Raw genomic sequence first — 16658 nt, 5'->3', positions numbered from 1 at the left:
GAAGCTCATTGTGCCAAAACTGTCTATCCGTTCTGTTTCAAAAGTTTATCAGTGATAGAGGAGAAGATTTCCTACATTTTGATGGTAAAGTTGTGTGTGTGGAGTGAAAATTGTGGACTTGGGAGAAAAATGTTTAAAAACGTTTGAGTTATCTTTGACATTCTCTACACTATAACGATGACATCACGCACTCTAGCGGCGTAATACACACCCATTATAAAATCTGAAGAGGGCTGAAATCTTCATAACACTTCTTGTATTATTGAGCTGTATTATTCAAAAACTGTAAAAGATAGCACCAAGCTGAATTATAGATGAATAGTTGAAATAATTGTGATTTTTTTAAAAGCAAAAATGAAGTCTGTGAGTGAAAGTATGCTGAAGCAGAAGCATTTGTTGAATGAGTTGAAGTGAAGATTTTTACCATATTTTAATTGTAAATGTTTTGTAAAAAACAGATAAAGCTGAATATTTTTCAACGTGTAAAGAGCAGAAATGTGAAAAGAAATAGCACATGTGCTGAAGATGCTGAACAGTTTCTGTAGTACGAAGGAGATGAAAGGTGCCGAAAAACATACACAAGGAGAAAAATAAAGAACAGGATAACAATAGTGTGAATGCTGAATTAGTATTCAGAATAGCGTTAGACCAGAGACACCCTTCAATGCATGGTGGCTCTGTGCCAGTCAGCCTGGAGGGTATAGCAGACATACAAGACATATCAGGGACAACAGCAGCATCATCTCCATGGCTGGGCCTGTCTGCTTTTAAACTGCAGTGTACCAAGGACAGGCTGAACAACACGTGTTCAGATTGGCAGTTTGAGACGTCACAAACCTAAGGAGCCAATCCCTTTAATGGAAGGGGTGACGCTATGCATATCATTATGTGTAACCTATGGCAACCACTTCGGCAATACATGAGCCAGCTGTGACTCCCGTTTGTAATCCCACTCGACAGCGCTGTCCAGCAGTCATGGACAAAGGTGCCACACCCCAGCCCCTGGTACGCCCCTCATGTCACTGCTTCCATGTTTTTTTTTAAGTCCTGTTCTTTGCGAGCAGACTGATCAGACTGAGCTTCCTTGCCCCTGACCTCCTGAACCTTCTTCTTTTTTTTTTTTTGATTGAAAAAGTATAAGGGAACAGACAGTCCGTAATCCTTCAGCCTCGTCACTGTCTACAGAGAGTTTCTCTGACCACAATCCAGTTCAGGACACTTGAATCAGCAGTGTTTCCTTTCTTTCTCAGATTACAGGAGACTGCACCCCCCACACTGTCCTGCAGGTGTCACTGTTGAACCACTAATGGTAAAAAGGACTGCACTTCAACAGTATAGCTCTTTTCTAGTCTTATGACCACTCATAGCCCTTTACACTCCTGTCACATTCCCCCTTTCACACGTTAACACATCCATCAGCTACAGATGGCAGGCTTTAGATTTAGAAAGGCTTGTAGGCCTGTAGCTGCTGTTTTCAGTCACATCAGCTGTCAGATACAATGACATTATAATAAATGAAATATTATATTGTATAAAAACTACACGAGCTGATTGTTTTTGTCTACAGAAAACAAACCTTTAAAAAGAGTTCAATAAAAGCAGAGCTCTCATTCTCTCACATGCACACACCTGGACAGGTGGACGGGATGAGGATCAAAACACAAACCTGAGCCGTCATTATTTTACTTATTTGATCCACTGATGGTATAAAAATGATGATAGAGCCACTCGATGTTTATTGTAGTGAAACTCACACAGGTGCTGAAAGAAAAGAGGAAAACTTCATCTTTTCAAACAGTACACGGATTCTGCAGGAATGTGTCACAGTGAGGAGGCCGTGAACATTATTTATATACTACGTGTTTCTGTCTGAGTGATGTGTGTGTGTGTAATGGAAAAGGACAATAAAGTGGAACTATCTGTTACAGAAGGCACATCACATTGTTTTCATTTATTCAGAAACAGGAAGAAGAGTTACAGCTGCAGGGGCACGTGGAGCGATGGATGAACCCACACCTGGTTCACTGTTGTTCCTGTAGAGACAGGAAGTGACCGTTCCTAAAAAGAATAAACATCCAGAAACTTGACTCACTGATGTTTGATGGTTATTACACAGCATGTGGTCTTCCTGCAGTCAGACACTGAACAACAACAAGGTGTGCAATAAAAAGGAAACACAGAGGCTCTTTGTGTTAACAGGAACCAGCTCACTGCCGGTCTGTTAACCTCTTTATATAACACAAACATAGAAACACAGTTCAGGCAGTTTATAAGTGCAACAGGATCAGATTCATTCACATAAGGCAAAGTGTCACGTGTTGTTAAAGCAAAGCGGCTCATTATCAAAATATTGCTTCATCTGTCAAATGAAAATACTCTCCACTGATTGGTTCCACAGAAAGCCTGGGGGACTTCCTGTTTGAAATGATGCGTTCAGGAGAAGAGAGACTGTAGGAAATGTTCAGAGGAGACTCTACAGGTAAATGTGGTCTCACTGGTCGTCGCTCAGGTGAGTGGCCTGCACCTCCAGCTCCTCTGCAGTCACCATGTCAGGACTAATGGCCGCGTACCTCGTCCCGTGGAACTGACGCAGGTGGATCTGAAGGCAACAACGAGCAGCATCATCAGATCAAACAACGACAACGAGAAGAATCACCTTAGAAACAAACAGGAATAACAGGACAGGACGGCCTACCTGTGTGTAGACTGTAGTACCTCCATCATGTGTCAGTGTACCTGTGTGTAGACTGTAGTACCTCCATCATGTGTCAGTGTACCTGTGTGTAGACTGTAGTACCTCCATCATGTGTCAGTGTACCTGTATGTAGAGGTTGACCTCAGCACTCCTGCACAGGTAGGGGAAGTTTCCTCCCGTCTTCAGGTGAGCTCGTCGGGCGTTAGGATACAGTTTGTACATCTCCTCCTTTGCCTCCAGTGACAGCGCGCTCTGATCAAACACCTGCACACAGAACACAGGTGTGTCAGGTGACTGCAGTACTGTAGTACACATGTATACTCTTGTTTAACACTTACATCTATAATGGTCACAGCAACATCTTTGATTTTGTGCGGCTCCACGTACGAGTTTTGACAGTTGAGTGTGAGCCGTGATGCTAACTCACTTTGGTTGAGACTCTCCAACTGCAGCAGACACAACACATGGAGGACAGGGGTTAATAGTTAAACTCTTAAACATCCTCAGACTCGGAGACAAACGGATCCTCTGTTGTAGTTACACCTTTTCTTATTTCATTTCCAGGACTGAGATGATAGAAATCAATCTTGTTGCTTCTCATTGATCTAAACTGCCTGCACATTTTCTCACATCACTCCTTCCACTGACGACACAACGAACATGAAGTGAAACAACATCTGAGCAGGAACCTGAAGACGGAATAAATGAACACCCTGACTAATAAGCCAGACCACAGCCAGATTACAGCCGGACCACAAGCAAACCCCAGCCTGACTATAAAGCCGGACCACAGCCAGACATAAACTGGACTACAGCAGGACATCAGTCGAACTAAAGCTGAACCACAGCTGGAAATAAGCCGGGCCAAACCACAGCTGGACCACAGCATGTTCACAGTCGGACATCAGTCAGACTACAGCAGGACCACAGCCGGACATCAGCCTGACAGTAGCCTGACTAAAGCAGGACAACAGCCGGACCACAGCCGGACCACAGCCGGACCACAGCCTGACTAAAGCAGGACCACAGCCGGACAGCAGCCTGACTAAAGCAGTACAACAGCCGGACATCAGCCTGACTAAAGCAGGACAACAGCCTGACCACAGCCGGACCACAGCCGGACCACAGCCTGACCACAGCCTGACTAAAGCAGGACAACAGCCGGACAGCAGCCTGACTAAAGCAGGACAACAGCCGGACAGCAGCCTGACTAAAGCAGGACCACAGCCGGACAGCAGCCTGACTAAAGCAGGACAACAGCCGGACAGCAGCCTGACTAAAGCAGGACAACAGCCGGACTAAAGCAGGACCACAGCCTGACTAAAGCAGGACAACAGCCGGACTAAAGCAGGACCACAGCCGGACTAAAGCAGGACAACAGCCTGACTAAAGCAGGACCACAGCCTGACTAAAGCAGGACAACAGCCGGACTAAAGCAGGACCACAGCCGGACTAAAGCAGGACAACAGCTGGACAGCAGCCTGACTAAAGCAGGACCACAGCCGGACTAAAGCAGGACCACAGCTGGATAGCAGCCTGACTAAAGCAGGACCACAGCCGGACTAAAGCAGGACAACAGCTGGACAGCAGCCTGACTAAAGCAGGACCACAGCCGGACTAAAGCAGGACAACAGCCTGACTAAAGCAGGACCACAGCCTGACTAAAGCAGGGCAACAGCCGGACTAAAGCAGGACAACAGCCGGACTAAAGCAGGACAACAGCCGGACTAAAGCAGGACCACAGCCTGACTAAAGCAGGACAACAGCCGGACTAAAGCAGGACAACAGCCTGACCACAGCCGGACCACAGCCGGACCACAGCCGGACCACAGCCTGACTAAAGCAGGACCACAGCCGGACAGCAGCCTGACTAAAGCAGGACAACAGCCGGACAGCAGCCTGACTAAAGCAGGACCACAGCCTGACTAAAGCAGGGCAACAGCCGGACTAAAGCAGGACAACAGCCGGACTAAAGCAGGACAACAGCCGGACTAAAGCAGGACAACAGCCGGACTAAAGCAGGACCACAGCCGGACCACAGCTGGACAGCAGCCTGACTAAAGCAGGACCACAGCCTGACTAAAGCAGGGCAACAGCCGGACTAAAGCAGGAACACAGCCGGACTAAAGCAGGACCACAGCCGGACCACAGCCTGACTAAAGCAGGACCACAGCTGGATAGCAGCCTGACTAAAGCAGGACCACAGCTGGATAGCAGCCTGACTAAAGCAGGACCACAGCCGGACTAAAGCAGGACAACAGCTGGACAGCAGCCTGACTAAAGCAGGACCACAGCCTGACTAAAGCAGGACCACAGCCGGACTAAAGCAGGACCACAGCCTGACTAAAGCAGGACCACAGCCTGACTAAAGCAGGACCACAGCCGGACTAAAGCAGGGCAACAGCTGGACAGCAGCCTGACTAAAGCAGGACCACAGCTGGATAGCAGCCTGACTAAAGCAGGACCACAGCCGGACTAAAGCAGGACAACAGCAGGACCACAACCTGACTAAAGCAGGACAACAGCTGGACAGCAGCCTGACTAAAGCAGGACCACAGCCTGACTAAAGCAGGACCACAGCCGGACCACAGCTGGACAGCAGCCTGACTAAAGCAGGACCACAGCCTGACTAAAGCAGGGCAACAGCCGGACTAAAGCAGGACAACAGCCGGACTAAAGCAGGACCACAGCCGGACCACAGCCTGACTAAAGCAGGACCACAGCTGGATAGCAGCCTGACTAAAGCAGGACCACAGCTGGATAGCAGCCTGACTAAAGCAGGACCACAGCTGGATAGCAGCCTGACTAAAGCAGGACCACAGCCGGACTAAAGCAGGACAACAGCTGGACAGCAGCCTGACTAAAGCAGGACCACAGCCGGACTAAAGCAGGGCAACAGCTGGACAGCAGCCTGACTAAAGCAGGACCACAGCTGGATAGCAGCCTGACTAAAGCAGGACCACAGCCTGACTAAAGCAGGACCACAGCTGGATAGCAGCCTGACTAAAGCAGGACCACAGCCGGATAGCAGCCTGACTAAAGCAGGACCACAGCTGGATAGCAGCCTGACTAAAGCAGGACCACAGCCGGATAGCAGCCTGACTAAAGCAGGACCACAGCTGGATAGCAGCCTGACTAAAGCAGGACCACAGCCGGACTAAAGCAGGACAACAGCTGGACAGCAGCCTGACTAAAGCAGGACCACAGCCGGACTAAAGCAGGACCACAGCCGGACTAAAGCAGGACCACAGCCTGACTAAAGCAGGACCACAGCCGGACTAAAGCAGGGCAACAGCTGGACAGCAGCCTGACTAAAGCAGGACCACAGCTGGATAGCAGCCTGACTAAAGCAGGACCACAGCCTGACTAAAGCAGGACCACAGCCTGACTAAAGCAGGACCACAGCTGGATAGCAGCCTGACTAAAGCAGGACCACAGCCGGATAGCAGCCTGACTAAAGCAGGACCACAGCTGGATAGCAGCCTGACTAAAGCAGGACCACAGCCGGATAGCAGCCTGACTAAAGCAGGACCACAGCCTGACTAAAGCAGGACCACAGCTGGATAGCAGCCTGACTAAAGCAGGACCACAGCCGGACTAAAGCAGGACCACAGCCTGACTAAAGCAGGACCACAGCCTGACTAAAGCAGGACCACAGCCGGACTAAAGCAGGACCACAGCCGGACTAAAGCAGGACCACAGCCTGACTAAAGCAGGACCACAGCTGGATAGCAGCCTGACTAAAGCAGGACCACAGCCGGACTAAAGCAGGACCACAGCCGGACTAAAGCAGGACCACAGCCGGACAGCAGCCTGATAACATCAGGAACAAGAATAGATCACAACTGAACAACAGCCGGACTAAATCAGAATCAAAGCGAGACCATGGCCCGGAACCAAAGGGTGACAACAGGTGGATCACAACAGTGGTTGAAAAATCAAAGTCACTCCTTAAACGATAAGTTTCATCTAATATTCTGACGAACAGATGTTTTCCAGCAGGAGGTCCAGTGAACGTCTCACCATGAACAGACTTTAAGCAACATAAGCAGAGCCTGAAGCAGCCCTCAGTGTGAGGCTGTTTCCTCTCTTATAGGTTGAACATGTTGTGACATGAGGAATTTAGCATTAGTTATGCTAGTGTTTAGCTCCACATATCCACTACTCCACATACTTAACACTGTAGTGACACAATAACAGCATTTGAATGCACGTACGTAAGCACGCACTCACGTACGCTTGCATGCGTCCACTCACCCTTTCCACCATGAAGTCTATAGCGTCGGCCATCTTGGAGTCCACAGGTCCTTTAGCAAAATTCCCCAGAACAATCTTCTTCAGCATGAATGCTGGCATCAACCAGAAGCTGAACATGGAAACAAACATCCATGAAGAAGCATTCAACACTCAGAGGGCTATGTATCTGTGCTGGAACCTTTAACACTCACCTGTTAGCTGTCCACGTCTGGTTAAAGATGGACGTGTCACTGAAAGAGTTACACAGGATCAGAGAGTGCACTCGTGGAGACTTGTGTGTGCACTCTGCAAACTTCTGAGCCAAGAATCCTCCCAGAGACGCCCCGAACAGGTGCACCTGAGGGCCAGACACACAGGTCACATGACCGCATTCAGGATAGTTCCTTCACTTTCACAGGGACAGTTTCGATCTGTGTGAATGTTTATATTGTTACATTGTACGTACCAGTTACTTTGTTGACCTGCAGACTGTTTCTTCTTTCTAATTGTTGCTTAGCCTGACTGATGACTGATGTCAACTGACTTATAAATGTTGTTATTGCTGCTCATAATGTCATCTGTAATGTTGTTTGAAGAAATCTACCTATATACACTCTACAAAGGCAGCCGTCAGCTGTGTGTAGACACAGACTCACTTTATCCAGCTGCAGATGATCCAGAAGCTTCCTGAAGCCGTCACAGAACTCCATCAGGTCCCAGTAGACTGGGTACTGCAGCTGGAGAGCACAGACACACCAGCAGGGGGCGTTATAACTCAGGACTCACACACAGGACTGAACAGACATCACAGCTCTCACACTGGCTGGCCTGAATTCAACACAACATATGGGAACATATTACATTGTGTTGAGTGTGTGTCTCACCGAGATGACCCTGTAGCCCCAGCCTGTCAGAGCTAACACCTGCTGGAAGAACACCTCGGCCGTCCCGCTCACCGGGGGGAGGAGGATGATGGGACACCTGATGCTCTTTGGACCAGCATCGTACAGAGACCACACCTTACTGTCATCGTCATCCACAATGATCTGAGTAGACACACAGACACAGTACAGTGAGACATGTTCCTACAGTCTGTGTCCAGACAGGGAGCAGTAGATCAATATCTGCACACAGAGACATCTCTGTAAGGACGAGCTGGAAGGAAACAGGAAGTTACACATATTAATGCGAGACTGGAAACGTGTGCATGGGATCAGTATGACATCCTGTATATTTCACATTCTGCACATTTTGCTTTTGTTTGCATACTGCATGCTACATTTTGGCCACATCAGGACGTACTGCTAGTATAGTATGGCATTGGGAACACAGCATCTGTGTGCTGTAACAATTTCTAATCACTGGATGTGTTGATCTGCTCCTCCATCAGTTCCAGTTAAAGTAAACATCATCTCCTACACTACAGCAGACTGAGGAGCTGCTGAGGCTTCAAACATGTGTAACTGCAGTCATGATGTCTCTGTTGAGCTCTGCAGGTTACTTACTTGCTCCACCAGAAACTCTGAGACACAATCAGTGTTTCGCTGACACTCAGTCTGTTTGTGTTCATGTGTGAGTTTAGGAGAAAATGTTGTGATAATGTTTAATAAAGTTGTGATTTCAAAGCGTCTGAACTGCCTGCTGTACTTCATGAATGAACTGATGATGTCACAGAGTAATCACGCTGAGATGAAACAGCAGCTCACTTTAAACAGAGTGAACACATGTGATGATGATCAACACCTGCTCTCACTGCACACACACAGAGCGACAGCAGGAAGTCTTCTGTTCATCCTCTACTGCAGCATCACACGCACTGTGACAGACACACGCACACAGGCTGGGTGTACTGTGGCAGAGAGGTCGTGGTGGTGAAATGTGATGTGATAACCATGTGTTCATGAGGAAGTTATGTTCTGAGGACATTCAGTGATCTGATGTCAACAGATAACGTGCTGTAACTGTGTAATAGTTTGATGGTGCACTTCTTCTAAATATTTGATTTGCTCTTACACGTCTCACGTTGAGCTTTATCATTATACTACAGTATTTTTTTCCTCTAACGTATGTGTTCTATTTTAATGTATATCTTACTCTTACTATCATGTTTGTCCTTTTTGTAAAGGACTCTGAGCTGCACTTCTTGTCTGAACTGTACTGTGAAAACATTATTATCAATGTAGCTGACAAAGCTGCTGTTTGTCCTCCTCTCTGCTCTGTGTCATCACTTCAAACAGTGTTTCACAGCCTGTGGACGTACAGTCAGTTAATCAGTGACTAACAAAGGAGAGGAGTGAGCACAGAGCTGTTTACTGCAGTAATCCAGAGACACACAGCAGCTCTGACTGAGGATCAGAGCGGGCTCATATGAACACAGACTCTCTGGATTTGAAGTCTGAGAGGTGTTTTGAAACCATACTTTATAAGTAATCTTTATGTTAAGAGAGAAAATGGAAATAGTCCTGTAGTATGATGGTGTTGGGAGGCCAGCGGGTTGTACTGTTGGGATTGAGATCCAGGTATTTACCAGGAATTCCTACAGAAACTTGGTCCCTCTCCCTGCAGGATCCCTGTGTTGTTATCATGAGTTTGAATAATGAGGACTATTGTCCGCTCTGAAACAGACCTAACCTCATCATAAAAACGATGTCATGTTGATCTAAACAGATGTTTGAACAGAAGCAGCTGCAGGTCTGTTCATTACTGACGACAGGTGTCGCTGCTTATAGAGAGCAGATCACTGGATCAAGTGATCAATCCCGTTATATCGGGAGAAGGAGGAGATGACATGGGAGGAGTTTTACAAGGTAATTTTACTTATTTGGCAGAAAAAAACATATCAGACACAACTAATTATTTCAAGCAGAGCATTTTATATGTCTTAAAACATGACTGGAGCTGCTCTTAAAATGATTATGGTGTGGTGTTTGCAGGGATCTCAACCGAACGAAGATATTTGATCGTTACGTCTGAGTATGATGTGTGACCAGAACATCTCTGCAGAACAATATTACAATTAAAATGTATACATTATTATTGCGCCTCTTGCAATTGAAAACATTGCAGTTGGCCACATTGCGATTTTGATCAAATTTAGATTAATTGTTCATCCCTAGGATGAAGCATAATAATAATGATAAGAAAGAAAGCCACACCTCCATGCGTTTGTGACATCACAGTGTTTTCACACGTCAGCAAACAACCCAAAGTCAGGAAATGCATGAATGTAAATCATGTGCAAAGGTTGGACTGAAAATAAACACGTCTGTAAGAATGTTCAATAAATAACCACAACAGTGATTAATTACATGATGTTTCGTTTTTTATCTTCACCGTCCACACTTACTTTGTTTACATTTAAGTGAGGGTGGGGGGTCACGTTTCACAGGTAACACATTTTGGTAACAAAAAACTCTTGGAAGTTCCAAAGGAAAGTTTGCAGATATGTGGACTCACAGAAAGCATGAAATGTGGCATTGAAAAGTCCCCATCAGAGACCTCACGTACTGGATGAGCTGACAGTGACACTCTCACACTTAGCAGGAGTTTGCCTCAAAGTCTGTGAGTGTGGACATTGGGATTGGGACACTGTTCAAACCCACTACACCACAGCACACACACAGGTCACCCACAAGCCCTCAGTCCTTATAGGGACAGGCAGTCTGTTCTGTTTGTTCACAGCCCTGTACATGATAAACTAGCATATCAACATACTTTCTCCAGTACCACAAACCCACAGAGACATTAATCATAACCCCCAAACATGGCCCCCAATGAGGAGAGGCTGCATTAATGTCTGTACTTAGGGCAGAGCTCATTTACATCATGCTACAGTGATTCATGTCCAACACAAACACATGGAGCTGAATATAACTGTGTGAAGATCAGGACACAAATCACACTTTTATGCTCCGTGTTGTCTTGTTACCATGAACGGTGCTTTATTTTAAAAGCTGTGAGTTTAAAATGACTGACATGTTCTGTGATGTGTTCATGTAGAAAACCAGGATTATGGGAGATTACAGATTATAAATCATGAGGTACTTACTCTCTTCAGGGGCACAGTGCTTCTGAACCAGTTATAGTCAGGAGACATTTTAATCTCGTCCATCTGAGGAAACATTCACACAAACACTCAGAAAATATGTTTCAGATAATACACTGTTATATTAGCGCCAGCTGCTACACACTTTAATATTAACTTCTGTTGATATACCCTTAAATATAAGCTGTAGCTATTATATTATTTAACATGAGCTCCAGCTATTATACCGTTCCATGTTATCTTCAGCTGCTACTCACTTTAATATTACCTTCAGTTGTTATTCTATTTAATATGGGACTCAACTGGTATGTTGTTTTCTGTTAGCTTTAAATACTGTACTCCATAACATTATCTTCATCTTGTATACTGTTTTACATTATCTTTAACTGCTGCACTCTTTAATATTAGCTTCAGCTGCTAACATCTGTACTATTATCTTCAGTCGTTATTCTATTTAATATTAGCCTCAGCTAGTAGAGTGTTTTATGTTATCAATAAATTAGCTTCAGTGCTAACTGTCTCACATGTGTAGCCGCTAACCCTTTTTACGGTGACATCTCAAACAGCAGATATATGAACTGCGTGTAAATATGATTTATCGAGCTTTTACCGTACGTCGTGGATGTTAGTCACCGTGTCCGAGGAAGTTTATCCATATCTGGGTAGCATTTTCTGCAGCTGCCTGCCTGGTCATATGACTTAAGATTCACACACTTCCGCTAAGTTTCTGACACCGCCTACCCATAATGCAGAGCGGCTGTCTGTCTGTTAGCCTGATCTCACACAGACTGACGTTAGCCCATAATAACCGGCAGTAGAGACAGAAGCTAGCCAGCTGTAGCTGTTTTGTAAGCATCTACGGTTTGTAGCAATGGGTATTCTTCAGACTTGACTTGCTTAGCTACGCATGCGCAATTAACCACCCACAGTAGTTGGCCCTAGAGAGAGGTTCCTGATCTCAGATAAACACATTTTATATGTAGTTCACGCTCTACAGCCTACAGTAACACTGTGTTAGATTTTTTTCTTTTACAGTCAATGAATGAAATGTGTAATGTAATGTCTGCATTACTAACCCAGGCCGCTGCAGGATGTTGGCGCTGTTTTCCTTCTAATAAGAACTAACAGCTGTAAAACTCGGACGTGAACAAGAGAAAACATGGCGCCTACCTTCAGGACTTGTGAGAAACAATCACACGAAACAATTGATGTAATTGTTCAGTTTTGTATCTAACAGACCCTGTGTACACGACATGGACAACACACAGCAGCCTCAGGACTATTATGGCAGTTACCAGGAGACACCGTACTCCACAAACAGACCACCAAACACCGCTACCAGACCTCCGTACACCAGCGCGGCTCATGCACCGACACAGCAGGACCAAGCTGCTCCGCCGTGGACTCCTTTACAGGGACATGACAGTCACCCGTACGGATTCAGGTATGATTTCCCCGCACCGCCTCCCGGAGGAGGGGGCTTCGGAGGACCTCGCTTTCCTCCTCCGTTTGGCTTTGACCCCACCGTCCCGCCTCCTCCTTTCGGCTGTCCACCTCATGGACACTACCCCAACATGGTGCCACCCGCAGCGAGCAGTAGCCCCGTACCCTCAACGTTTCAGACAGTAAAGCATCCCTTTGGACCGGGTCCTCAGAGCGCTCGGTATGATCCAGACTCGGGTCATAGTCCGCTGTTTCCTCCGCGGTGTAACGAGCCTGACCGGAGAGCAGGAACACCGAGACGAGCTGAGGATGAAGCTGGCCTTCAGAGAAGCCAGGACAAGCAGTGGATCAGACGCTTCCTACAGAACAGAGAAAAGACCTCCAGGAGCCCGCAGCGCCCGCAGCCCCCGCAGCATGTGGTGGACCTGAAGCAGGCTCTGTACCGGGCCGCTGAGCTGGTGTCCCAGCTGGCTGAGGCCTGTGACTCTCTGAGGAGCAGTGTGGAGGAGGACCGTGTGTGGACCCCGTCTTATTCGGGGGCACTAGAGCTGAAGCAGGAGCTGCAGGACACACTCTCTGTGCTCACTGACAGCCTCACTTTGGCTCGCTGGAAGGCCAAACTGTCCCGGGTCGCTCAGAGGAGGTCCAGGAGGCAGAGATCCAGGAGACTCCTGCAGCTGGAGGAGAAACAGAGGGAGAAGCGCAGCGCGGAGAAGGAGGCTGCTATTGATAAATGGAGGCTGCAACAGATACAGCAGGTGGAGGAGAAGAAGAAGGTCAGTCTGGCTGTGTACTGGGGAGCAGATGAACAGTACAGCTAAGTTTTATATTTAAGAAGCTGAAGTGGTTTCTATGACGTCACCCTTTGAAGCATCAAGTTTGTCATTTTTGCCATCACCGTCTTGTTTTTTTTTAATCTCCTGACCACATTGAGGCTGGAGAGGAGCAGGGGCTTGGCAAATACTAGGTTATCAGCTAATCTTAGTTCTAGCTTGGTTAGTATGATGCCTAAATAATACAAGTAATTAATAGAATTGAGATGCTAATGTGGCTATCTATAAACAGACTTCAAACAAAATGGACAGCCAAAGCCTCAGTTTGTCTTTTATTACAACTTAACACTGAACAAGACTTGTCAAGAGACAAGAGAGTTGTCAATCACAGGTAGCCCCGCCCTAAACCCTCCCCTCTTTCTGGTCTGTGTGACTCTAAATGGGCTAAAATCAGTGACTAAATGAACATCATGTGGTGTTGAAGAAGACTTGAAACTAGAGATTGAGACCATAAACTCAGTAGCAACATGTTTACTGAGGGAATTAATCAGGAGAGAAGGAGGAGCATGTTCTTCTTTTAGCACCCTGTGGAGTCGCCCCCTGCTGCACATTAGAAAGAATGCAGCTTAAAGGCATTTGAAACAAAGAGGCTGTGTGGTCATGAAAAGTCATGCCTCCTGATCAATGTTTCATTAGAACTCCTCCATGTGATGAAGGCTCATTGATGGACATTTTCACTGTTGACAAATGAAGCAGGCTGACACTTTAGAGGAAGATGTGTGTGTTGACTCATCAGGAACAGTTTACAGCCAGGTCTCCTTCTTTATTGAACATTTTCTGTTCATTACTATTGCAGAATGGATAAACAATCCCAGCTAACAGTGTCTGTACATTTCGGTGGTTCAGATTTAACTATGTGTATTTGTCTTCTGTAAAACCATGGAGGCGAAGGGAAATTAAAGCAGAAATCGTGTGAATCATAACATCAGACAGATGTTCAGGTTATTTTTATAAAAACAAAGAGCTGTACTTGGATCATGTGATGCTGTGAGCTTCAGCAGCTTCACCCTGTCACAGAGATGAAGATGATGATGATGATGAAGGTTGTGTGTGTCTGTCTCCAGGAGCAGGAGCTGAAGCTGGCTGCAGACGCGGTTCTGTGCGAGGTGAGGAAGAAGCAGGCGGACGTGAAGAGGATGCAGGACGTGCTGAGATCTCTGGAGAAACTGCGCAGACTGAGGAAGGAGGCAGCGTCCAGGAAAGGTGACCTATCCACTCGTCCAACTTATTCCCATGATGCATTGTGTTATTCCTTTCTCTGATCCCGAGCAGTGAGGGGTAGCTTCAGGTGTGGGAGACAGCACTGAAAAAACAAAGTTAGACACACAGCTGAACATGACTGCTGTGTCTGGATCTTGTAGTGTTTTAGCTGCACCATTGCACACAGAGCAGCAGGAACACATCTCGACTGGCTGTACACTTTAGACGCTAGGTCTCTGGATGTGTCTTTAGTGTACGCCGTTCACCAGCTTTTTATCACAGTGGTCCTCTAGAGCACAGACAGACCCGCTGATCACAACGGATAAAACACCTGGTGAAGCAGTAACGCAATCAGTGTTTCTCTGATGCTCTTCAGCCCTGCTGCAGAACGAGCTGATGCTGACTCGAGCTCACGAGCTTCCTGAAATCCTTCAATCATTAAGAGCTGCTCTGCTGTTAACAGGTGTGTGTGTGTGTGTGTGTGTGTGTGTGTGTGTGTGTGTGTGTGTGGGTCTCTGTGTGTGTGTGTGTGTGTGTGTGTGTGTGTGGGTCTCTGTGTGTGTGTGTGTGTGTGTGTGTGTGGGTCTCTGTGTGCGTGTGTGTGTGTGTGGGTCTCTGTGTGTGTGTGTGTGTGTGTGTGGGTCTCTGTGTGCGTGTGTGTGTGTGTGTGTGTGTGGGTCTCTGTGTGCGTGTGTGTGTGTGTGTGTGTGTGGGTCTCTGTGTGCGTGTGTGTGTGTGTGTGTGTGTGTGTGTGTGTGTGGGTCTCTGTGTGTGTGTGTGTGTGTGTGTGTGGGTCTCTGTGCGTGTGTGTGTGTGTGTGTGCGTGGGTCTCTGTGTGCGTGTGTGTGTGTGTGTGTGTGTGTGTGTGTGTGGGTCTCTGTGTGTGTGTGTGTGTGGGTCTCTGTGTGCGTGTGTGTGTGTGTGTGTGTGTGTGTGTGTGCGTGGGTCTCTGTGTGCGTGTGTGTGTGTGGGTCTCTGTGTGCGTGTGTGTGTGTGTGTGTGTGTGTGTGTGTGTGTGTGTGTGTCTGTGTGTCTGTGTCTCAGGCATTGTCACTGAGCCCGGGTGTGACGATGCGTTCAGGGAGCGTCTGGAGCAGCTCAGGAGTGTGATGAAGAGGAGGACAGCTGTGTACTCGGTGGAGGAGAAGGCTCTTATGGTGATGCTGGAGGGGGAGCAGGAGGAGGAGAGGAGGAGGGAGCAGGAGAGGCAGATGAAGAAGGAGAGGGAGAAACAGCTGCAGAGGAGGCGCAGAGTCGACGGCATTTTGTTTGGAGGTAAAACATGCTGCTCTTTCTGTGAGAGACATTATGTGTTCACCTGCACCATGACTGATCGTGTGTGTGTGTGTGTGTGTGTGTGTGTGTGTGTGTGTGTGTGTGTGTGTTATAGAGGAGCTTCCTGCTGACTCGGTGCTGCAGCCGTTCACACATTTCTACACTCAGGCAGATGTGTCTCTGCACGCTCTGCTGCAGATCAGGTGCTTCTTCTTGTTCTTCTTCTTCTCATGAAAACCAAGCTGTGGTTTCATCCCAATGATGACACAGTGAATGAATGAATCGTGTCTTCACCTTTCAGGAGGGAGTGGGACGTGTTCGTGGTGGCAGCAGATCATCCTGACGCCTCTCCTGTTCCTCAAAGCTGGGTCCTCCCAGACCCCCCCTCAGACCAGGCCTGGGCCTCGGCCCTGCAGCCTGCACACCCTGACGGAGACCATCTCTGAACCATGACCTTGAACACTGCACTACACCTGCACATGAACTCTGCAGGTGTGAGGGTGAACACAGGGATGATGTTAAAGGTTTGACAACATGAACCTGTGATCTGTTAAGTGTCACATTAAGGAGCTCTCGCATTGTGTGATTGTATGACCGATAGATCTGTGAAGCGAAAGAACAAGGCTCCCGTTCTGCTCTCTGCTCATTCTTTGTTCAGCTCAGTCTTAAAATGTGTTTTTATTTGTAATTAATGAAAGAAATCAGAAGAACAAAATAAAGTGGAACCTTTTATAACCTGTATGTCTGAAGCTGTGCGTCCTGTGTGGAGTGTGTTAACAGCCACTATCAGCCACACACAGTCTCACTCATTCTTCTTTATAGGTATTCATCACATTTAATATATTATTATATATTTATAATAATATAATTAATATTTAATATAAATATGTGTATAATCATATTAAACACATTAAATAATATTTATAACAAT

The 16658-nt window shown here is 46.9% G+C and overlaps 2 protein-coding genes across 2 annotated transcripts; one reads left to right on the top strand and one right to left on the bottom strand.

The window, feature by feature from the left end:
- Positions 1-1936: 1936 nt before the first annotated feature.
- On the bottom strand, positions 1937-11629 carry spg21 (SPG21 abhydrolase domain containing, maspardin). The gene is made up of 9 exons (XM_069660299.1): positions 11610-11629; positions 10980-11042; positions 7816-7977; positions 7588-7668; positions 7144-7289; positions 6953-7061; positions 3034-3141; positions 2819-2959; positions 1937-2599 (listed from the first exon to the last, which is right to left on the bottom strand). The coding sequence occupies exons 2-9, from the start codon at positions 11040-11042 to the stop codon at positions 2492-2494; spliced, it is 918 nt and encodes a 305-aa protein (XP_069516400.1). The 5' UTR covers positions 11610-11629; the 3' UTR covers positions 1937-2491.
- Positions 11630-12127: 498 nt separating this feature from the next.
- Positions 12128-16447, top strand: pdcd7 (programmed cell death 7). Its single transcript, XM_069658393.1, has 5 exons — positions 12128-13195; positions 14317-14455; positions 15497-15727; positions 15843-15930; positions 16029-16447. Exons 1-5 carry the CDS (start codon positions 12230-12232, stop codon positions 16171-16173), a joined length of 1569 nt encoding a protein of 522 aa, XP_069514494.1. The 5' UTR covers positions 12128-12229; the 3' UTR covers positions 16174-16447.
- The last annotated feature ends 211 nt before the right edge of the window (positions 16448-16658 follow it).

The sequence above is a fragment of the Semicossyphus pulcher genome, unplaced genomic scaffold (genome assembly GCF_022749685.1).
Source record: "Semicossyphus pulcher isolate SPU_LCO1_2020_fin unplaced genomic scaffold, fSemPul1.0.p SCAF_1, whole genome shotgun sequence".
Lineage (NCBI taxonomy): Eukaryota > Metazoa > Chordata > Actinopteri > Labriformes > Labridae > Semicossyphus > Semicossyphus pulcher.
This window is presented reverse-complemented; position numbering and strand designations above follow the sequence as displayed.